The sequence below is a fragment of the Olea europaea genome, unplaced genomic scaffold (genome assembly GCF_002742605.1).
Source record: "Olea europaea var. sylvestris unplaced genomic scaffold, O_europaea_v1 scaffold3565, whole genome shotgun sequence".
Lineage (NCBI taxonomy): Eukaryota > Viridiplantae > Streptophyta > Magnoliopsida > Lamiales > Oleaceae > Olea > Olea europaea.
In genome coordinates this window covers 16,215-25,772 of record NW_019254827.1, presented here as the reverse complement: position 1 = coordinate 25,772, position 9,558 = coordinate 16,215, and the positions used below count along the sequence as shown (strand labels likewise).

At 34.4% G+C, this 9,558-nt stretch overlaps 1 protein-coding gene across 1 annotated transcript; it reads left to right on the top strand.

Annotated features, from left to right (window-relative positions):
* The first annotated feature begins 7,625 nt into the window (after nucleotides 1-7,625).
* LOC111386470 (protein DMR6-LIKE OXYGENASE 2-like) lies at nucleotides 7,626-9,314 on the top strand. The gene is made up of 3 exons (XM_023010936.1): nucleotides 7,626-8,140; nucleotides 8,449-8,776; nucleotides 8,940-9,314. Exons 1-3 carry the CDS (start codon nucleotides 7,677-7,679, stop codon nucleotides 9,192-9,194), a joined length of 1,047 nt encoding a protein of 348 aa, XP_022866704.1. The 5' UTR covers nucleotides 7,626-7,676; the 3' UTR covers nucleotides 9,195-9,314.
* The last annotated feature ends 244 nt before the right edge of the window (nucleotides 9,315-9,558 follow it).

Sequence of the window (9,558 nt, the reverse complement as noted above, 5' to 3'; positions counted from 1 at the left end):
ATTATAGAATCTTTAGTATTAATGAATATAAATGTCTTTTTATAATTTACCATAGCCATTAGGATCTTTAACAAGATAAATAAGAACAACAATTGTCTTTAACATTAAAATAGTTCATGTCCGAACATGAAATTCATTTTAATGTTCCAGTTATGGTGGGTATAAAACAACATTTCTCTAATTTCATTACTAAGTCAAAAGGCAACAGCAAGAAGTATACTCCTATAGGCAATGCAGCAACCTTTGCTCACCTTCAACGTGTAGGTCAACTTCTCCCTTTCGCAGTGGTTTTCTATTTAGTTTCTCCATATTTGTATAAACATGATATCTACATCTAGTATTAAATACTTAAGAAACTCGTGAAGTAGACGTAAGCCACGTTATATTCCTTCCAATGACCTTTCATTCTATAATGAAACCAAAGGTCATTAGATTTCGTATTGTCCTTCGCTTAGATTGTCATAACCATATTGGGTACTTTCCCAAAGTCCCTTAAAACTTTCTCTTAGTACCCTTAGAGGAATCAATGGTTTGCCCACTACCAACTTTGATAAAGGGCTTAACAGTCCTAAGCATGTCAAGCAACTTAATGAGTATGCATTCGAGCTAAGTCAATACTTAGTTCATAGTTAATGATTTAACTCAGTTGAGACACTTCTCATGTCAATCATCTTCAGTACATGAGGATTGACTGAAGATTCTTTTGTCACTTTGTATCGGTATATTTGTTTGAAAGTCTCATATCCTTCTACACATGATTATTATCATACAACTCTTTGTAATGAAAAATTATGTGTTAACATCTATACTCTCAAGTTGCTTTTGTTACTCAGGTGACATAGTTGCAAGTATCACATACGTTGCAGTACTATTGTCATCACTACGTTTATTATAGCAGCCACCTCTTCCTTAATCGAGTTATCACCAGATGTCTCTGAAAAATGGTTACTTAAGGACAACCAACTTTCTCATACTTGAGAACAGTTCTCAAATTGTAGTGTCAATCAAGAAGATTTAATTTGGTTTTTGGCATCCAATATGCCTCTCAAATACACATAGTTACTCATGATTCAATAAATATAAATGACGAAAAGAAAAAGAATAATATATAAAAATGCATCAATTAATTTAACATGGACTTTTATTAAATTAATTATGCTCCCACTATTTAACTAAAATTATGACCCTCTCACATAAATTTATGGAGTCCATACTTGTCTCCCAGTGGGTTAAGATCCCATCTATTATATCAAAACCTTGAGTGTACTCAACAAACCTTAATAAAATATTTGAGTAGATACTATTATCAATTGCATCTACATACAACTCTCAGATTGTTAACTGACAACTCTTTGTCTTCACACATCTTATGTGTTAGCTTAATATGCCTCTAAAATTTATCTTCGTGAGTATACTCAACAAAAGATAAATTTTAGTTAAGTCAAACCTGTCATTCAGAAATATCAAATATTTCATAGTGTCAAATATATCCCCAATAGACCAGCCTTGAGCGTATTCAACAAGTTGAGACGATTTGGGACTCTGATTTTTCACTATAATGATGGAAGGCAATTATAAATGTGATTTAATATTTTATGGAGGGATTTTGCATTCAAGGATCTCATTGTAACAATCATATATATTTTATTATACGTCTACCATGCAAATAAATATATATATAACATAATATAATAGTGTGAACGATTATGGACTTTACTATCTACTTTTCCCGAGTCATAAGGAAGACTAATTGGTCAATTCGGAGAGGGGGGTATTACATTGATCAGTATCAATGCACCATCTCCACGGTCTCCTCCTCTTCTTGTTTCTTCAATTAATCCAGTTGCAACCTGTATCCTATACTAGTTGGCACGTAGGCCTAAATGAAATTGGACTCACAGCCCATGGCAACAATAATAATAACGGACTCACAAGTCCAAAATAATCAAGAGCTCGCATGCCCAAAATAATAACAATAATAATGAGCTCGCAGGCCCAGAAAACAATAAGAATAAAAATCAACAATTCAACACATCCATATGGTTGGATCCATAATCATCCACTAATAATGCATTTATCACATAAATGAATTCTTATATAATATCTAATATTATATGCAAACATATTTTAAGTTTCTAGCAATTAAGATTGTCTAAACTCTTTTAGACAAATGGATCGGAATAATTAAATAATTAATTAATCATATTGATCAATTATTTAATTAGCGGGCATATTTAATTAAAATTAAATTTTAATTAAATACCGAATTAGAGTCCAACTCCAATTCCACAATTATGGGGCAAAACTATCTAATTAAAATCAAATTTTAATTAATTATCAAATTAGAGTCCAACTCTATTTTCAAAACTTAAGGCGAACACAATTTAATTAAAATCAAATTTTAATTAAATGTCATATTAGAATCCAATTCTAATTTTAAAAATATAATCGGATGAATAATTAATTAAAATCAAATTTTAATTAAGTATTAAATTAAAGTCAAACTCTAATTTAAATTGAATTAATATTTTAATATAGGATAACACTCCTAAATAAAATAAAAATTCAATTGGGTCAAAGTTTAATGTTTAAGTTAAAATCCAATTTTAACGAAAATATAAAATGTCGTTAATTTTAAATAAAATTTTAATTTGAGTCAAAATTAAATTATGGGTCAAACCCATTTATAATACAATTTTAAAACCATTTTAAAATTCAAATTCAAAACAATTTTAAAATTTGCAAATTGGCCCAAGTTTCAAAATTACACAGAAGGCTGCACAATTACAAAATTTGCATGACTGGCCCCTCATTTAAAATTTTCAATTGACCCCTTGGAAAGTAATTGCAAACAGGGGCCATAATTACTTTAATTGCAGAGGAACCCCACGCCTCCAAATCACCCTCCCGAATCTGAAAACCCTAGGTTCAACTTTTTTTTTTATTGATCTTTTGTTTTCTATCCATGCCAGCGCCACAAAAGAGAGGTTGTGGTCTGGCAGCAGCAACGCCATTTCAGCATCAGCAGCGCCCGGCGTTGCTTTCTGGGCAACGGCCAAGGTCGTTGTCGCTCCCGGCTGCCTCTGCCAGCGGCAACTGTTGCCACCGGTTGTACCCATCTCGACCCCTTTTTTTTGCTCGAATCAGAATTCAAAAATATAAAATTAAATTTCCAATCCAAAAATAATTTCTATTCAAAATTGGATTTTTAATATGAAAATTTATTTATTTCATTAATCGCTAAAACAAGAAAAATAATTAACATTTAATTGTTCCAACATGCAAAACAATTTCTAACAAACACAAAGTAGCATCTAATGCCACTGTTGGGAATCTACTTAACATGCGCAGTGAAAAATTAAAACAGATTTCGATTCCCACTAGGAATCTCTTTGTGTTTAGATAGAAATTGTGAAAAGATTGTACCTTTTCCAGATCTGCAAACTTCTTTACTATTCTTTTCGTTCCAACAATCTTGATTCACCACCCACAGCTGTCCAATTGTCCAGCCTCTAACAGTGATCCACACAGAGAACAAGATTGTAGTTATTAGGGTTTTCTCCTCTTATGCTAGCAAGAATAATTATGAGAAAACATATGGATTGAAAATTCTAATCATGTATTTATATAAGCCCAAACGAGTCTGGCCTGATCCGGTCTAATATTTAATTAATCCATTTAATTAAATCTGGTCTGTGAATTAATTAATCCAATTAATTAATTCGGGCCTATAAATAACCAAATCAATTAATTAATTTATCCAACGATTGTTAAATTAATTAATTGACAAATTGTAATCTTGAAATACTCTTTTGTGTGCGACCCATCAGGTTCCCGATCATGATGTCTAACAACTTAAAATATTATTTTGATCTAATCAAAATTGATAAAATAAAAAACCCTTTTAGTTTATTATCGATTCACACTCGGCGTCCCAAATTGACATTTAGCAATATGTCAGGGCAATACTATACATGTGACGGGAAATGTCATGTGGTATGACTAAACCAAACTCGTTCGTTTACCGTGAAATTATAATCCCTTCGTCAATATGATTTGATCAATTACGAGATATGGAAGTGTGTCAATCTCGATTATGGATCATATCTTTCACTCTACTATTAAATCAATATAAGTCGAAAACTCCTTTTCGACTTATAAGTACACTTTGGCCAAGGATTTCGTTATCGACTTAATTGAATGAAACGCAGATCATAGTCTCTTATTATCTAAGAGTAATGAATCATCTATTGGTCATTTACAACATTTATATGATTATTGACATACCCGAACGATGTCGTGTTAGCAACCCTTAGCAGAGCAACACCTAACATCGTCAAAGCATGACCGTTCTCATATAAGGTACTATGACGACCTCAAGTCAAAAGGACCAATCCCACTATGGAACGTTAGAGATTAACCACTGACACTCAGATAGTTATCCATGTGGAATCTCTCTGCGGGTCTCCAATGTTTTGTCCTATAACAAAATATTTACGTGTTCATTTAAGTGTCACTACACTTTAACTTGTGAGATCAGCTACTTACTTCATAAGTAAGAAATGCCACACGTGATGGTCTATCCGTAATAACGATATTCCTATCTCGTTATTACTTACGACCACGGACGATTTAAGATTCAATCAGATGTAATTTGTATTTCACAATCACAACCCCTTGTGATTAACAAATTACGAAAATTTAAATCTATGGACTCTATTATTTATTTAATTGTTTATTAATTAAATAATAGATCTGCCATTAAATTGCATTAATTATATATCGAAAGTATTTATGTCCAAAGTTGGTTGGACCTAGGGCATAATACTTACAATCCCAATAATCGATCTTTCTCCATGGAATACCTCTGATGCTGATGCTGATGCTGATGCTGAGTTTTCAAATTTAGCAGCTGAGATAGGCGATGCTAGCAACAACTGGGTTTTTCCAGGTGATCAACCATGGGTACATTAAAATGTCGTTAGAAGAATTAGCGGCAAGGAAATTCTTTTGTTTGTCGAAAGATGAAGCATATCCTGAGCATGCTAAAAATGTCAGGGGACTGGAAAGAAGTGTTTGATGTTGCTGTAATGAATCCAAACAATTATACCATCTTCTCATAAGCCTGAGGATAAGGACCTTGAAGAGTTGATTAATCAGTGGCCTGAATATCTTCCCAAATTGAGGCATGTTTAGATTCAATGGAACTCCATAGAAATATTCAGGAATCTTCACTCTTAAAATTACATTGATGTGTATGTATTGTAGCGATTTCATCCCCTGTTTAGTAGACTTGAAGATATAAATAAATTAGTCACACTTCTCTGATTGTTTTAAATTTTTTAATGAGTGACCATTCAATACAGTGGCATAATTAGTCGGGAAAGTTCCAGTTTGGAGGGAGAAAATGATATAAGACGACCACCTTTTCTCCAAGGCCATCCCCGTTGCATTTACTCCGTATTAAGACTAATTAAAATATCAACCTTAAAACAGAAGCCCAAGCCATCACATGTTGTTTGGTAATTATTACAATTAACCTAAATGGGAATTTACTCAATACTAAAGACCTCTTGAGACGTTACCAAGGTCGCAAGTAAAAAGCGAAGGATGAACCGAAGGCCGTTTTCAATGAGGCCAAAATTCACTTTTTCAGTATAAAAGAGAGGACTTTTTTATTTTTTAAAATTAGGCTCTTTTACTTTGACCATGTGAAAATACTAAAAAGAAAAATTAGGCTCTTTTACTTTGACCATGTGAAAATACTAAAAAGATGCATTGTATGGTATCGAAGACGCACATTTGTAAAAGGGGGAAAAATAATAATAACAGTCCGACCTCACGTTTGGTTGAAAATGTTTGTAGCCTTTATCTGATCACTTAAACTTTTAGTTATAGTGGGATTTAGTGTGCCAAATTACTTTTAGCAATCCAGATATATAGCTCGAATTACTTTGAATAAAATTGAACAGAGTAACGGGATGATCAACAAGATCATAATGTTAATTTGAGCCACTGACTTAAGGATGTGTCCTTAAGATGAATTTGCTCTCTTCTATGGTACATAAAGGCATTCAGCAACTGTCTCTCGGGATAGAATGAATTTCATCTCTCACAAAAGCAGCACAGCAATTTGCAGGAATTTCAACAGACTCAATAAATTGTTTGTATACTTCGAAGAATAGTATCAGAATAAGAGAGAGGGAATGAGATTCAAAGCAAAGAATATGTGCAATTAAAATGCTATAAATTTTTTGGCAGCAGAGCAGGCTATTTATAGATTTAATCGTGCCAATTCAAACACTCTACAAGCCTCTTTAGACAAATATAACGAATTCTATAGTCTCAAATTTGTTGTGGAAATTTAGAACCAAAAGCGGGCCAGAGGCACTCTTTAGGTCTCGTGACTATTCAGATGATCTATTCAGAAGAAACACTGCATCTAGTCTGTTAAAGGTCTATTAACAGACGTCCGTTACATTGATTAACAGACGTTCCAAGACAATCACACCGGAAAATATGTAGAAATAAGCCAATGGTAGTTAAAAATAATGTCACTAAATACCCAAGAATTTGATTAATTATACTTTGACCCAAAAATTTAAATAAAATTTGTCCAAATATATATCCACTCAACCCGACTCAGACACGGGCCCATGCTCATGCTAGGCCGGGTTGAACGGTGGCGTGGCTCACACATGTGTGAGCTTAGGATCGAACACAATAGGATCTAGGTCTTACTAGTGTACCCCTTTTGGTCCAAATCTAATTGTCAAACTTCCACTATATAAATCACATAAATTCCCGACTTATTTTAAGTTTCAAGTGGGTAACTTGAAATCAAATATTTCATTTAATTTTAAATGATTAATAAATATAACATGTTAATCATCTCGTGGATTAAAACGTGATATGTTTGATCCCTTTAAAATCGGAGTACAAGTCCCATTGAAATTAAAGTGCAAATTTGACTCATTTCACTTTCTAGTGACCATTTCCAACACAAGGCTTACAATTCGGGAAAGCTCATTTCCACGTGAAAACACAGTACCTTCAAGAAACTTGATATCAAAAACATTCAAATATATCATTTCAGGATTTACACTTTAGAGGGAGTTACTCTGTTCATGGCCCATATTTATCTAATATGTGCCTGTGTACGCGCACTATTACAAACCTAGATCTTTGCTCTCTTGTGTAAGCTTATTTTCTGTGAAATAAAATAAAATTACAGAATCCTGGATGGCAATTTGAACTGGTTGAGCTTCTTGTTCAAGTTCCACATATTGCTAGTGGAGTCAAAACTGACGACCGGCCGGCCACCACACGGACCCTTCCAGACCCTGCTGGCCCACTTTGACTCCAGTAGATATAGCTAACAAGTATTCTTCTAGAGGACATACAAAAGTCACTTTCCTAGTCTTTTACAGAGATTTGAAATCCATTCATAGTTAAATTTGAAGGGTAGAATAAATATCATCTTTAGGTGATCCAATGTTTGGAAACTTGCACAAGGCTGGCTGACACGTTACCTGTTATTGGTTCTATTATAACTTATTGTGTCCAAGTTCAATGTATATGTCAATAATTGACAAAGTATTACCACTAATATATATGATTAAGTGCACTGTTAACTCGAAAGAGGTATTATCAAACTATCTCCAAACAATTGAGCCATGGGAGAAGTGGATCCTGCATTCATCCAAGCCCTTGAACACCAGCCTAAAATTATCATCACTGAAGCCGAAGGCATCCCGTTAATTGATCTTTCTCCATTGATTTCCTGTAATACTGAGGCTGAGGATTCAAGTTTAGTAGCTGAGATAGGTGATGCTTGCAAGAACTGGGGTTTTTTCCAGGTGATCAACCATGGAGTGCCATTAAAGTGCCGTGAAAAGATTGAATCAGCGGCGAGGAAATTCTTTGGTTTGTCGAATGAGGAGAAGAAGAAGGTCAGTAGAAATGAAGTCAATCCTTTGGGATATTATGATACTGAGCATACTAAAAATGTGCGGGACTGGAAAGAAGTGTTTGATCTTACTGTAAAGAAACCCACAATTATACCATCTTCTCATCAGTCTGATGACAAGGAGCTGAACCAGTTGATGAATCAGTGGCCCGAAGATCTTCCAGAGTTAAAGTAAGTTTAGTTTGGATTGAACTGGATCCATTGAATATTCAGGAATTTCACTGTTTCCAAATTTCGTAGATCTCTAGTGTTTTTTTTTTTCATCATCTGTTTAGCCTCATTTTCAGAATGAAAAACTGCGAAAATATTTCACTTCCAAAATCTACTCCTTTCAATTGATACAATTTTAGAATGAATTTATGTTGCTTGACCATTAAAGACAGTAAATTTCCCAGCTTAACAATCCAGACATATAGCCCCGGAAAGGTATTCCTCTGGTAACATAATTTGTATGTGTTTCAATGAACTGCTGCTTTCAGAGAGGCTTGTGAAGAATATGCTGAAGAAATGGCAAAACTAGCTTTCAAACTACTCGAATTCATCGCCTTGAGCTTAGGCTTGCCAAAAACTCGGTTGAGTGGAATCTTCAAGGATCATGATAGCTTTCTGAGGCTCAATCACTATCCTCCATGTCCTGCTCCTCATTTAGTGCTCGGTGTTGGTCGACACAAGGACCCCAATGCTTTGACCATTCTTGGCCAAGATGAGGTTGGAGGACTAGAAGTGAAGAGGAAAGCAGATGGAGAGTGGATTCCTGTTAAACCTACTCCTAATGCTTATATCATCAACGTCGGTGACCTGATCCAGGTACAAATTTGATTTTATTCAGTAATTATTTCACTTAATCCCGTCTTAATTTTTCCCTGTTTAGCTATGTATTAAGGATAAACTAAAGCAAAATTCTAGACTCCAATCACAATTGAGTTTTCTTATTCTTGTACGGTATCACTTGTTACATGAAAATTTACAGGTTTGGAGCAATGATGAATATGTAAGTGTGGAACACAGAGTGATCGTCAATTCTGAGAAGGAAAGATTATCGATTCCGTTCTTCCTGAATCCACCAAATTCAACTTGGGTGGAACCCCTGGAGGAGCTAATAAACAAGCAAAACCCTGCCAAGTACAAGCCTTATAACTGGGGAGAGTTTTTGGCCAAAAGGGCACGTAGTAACTTCGAGAAACTTGACGTTGAAAACATTCAAATATCTCATTTCAGGATTTAGACTTTAGACGAAGTTACTTCTGTTTAAAGGAATATATGTGTGTATGTGCTATGTATTTCTCACTTTGGCTCTCTCGAGTAAGCTTATATTCTGTGAATAAATAATATTTTCAGAAATAAACCAATGGCTACCAATAAAATTGGGAATTTTCTTCTTTCATTTTGAAACATTCCAGTTCACTTGGTATGATACTATCCACGTACGACCTAGCCAGCACGGTTTTGGTCTTGAGCTTCCACCCAAAAGGCCTTATACCAATGGGGAGTGGTCCTTTCACTTATAAATCAGTCTCATTTTCCTTCCCAGGTGATAAAGGAATGTGGCTGCAACACAAGTACTCCTAAAATTAAACACAAAGAGAGGA

Excerpts from the sequence above, each read along its gene's own strand:
- LOC111386470 (XM_023010936.1), top strand. The coding sequence starts at position 7,677 with ATGGGAGAAGTGGATCCTGCATTCATCCAAGCCCTTGAACACCAGCCT. Across the intron at positions 8,141-8,448 it reads GAAGATCTTCCAGAGTTAAA|AGAGGCTTGTGAAGAATATG; the intron begins GTAAGTTTAGTT and ends TGCTGCTTTCAG. Across the intron at positions 8,777-8,939 it reads ACGTCGGTGACCTGATCCAG|GTTTGGAGCAATGATGAATA; the intron begins GTACAAATTTGA and ends GAAAATTTACAG.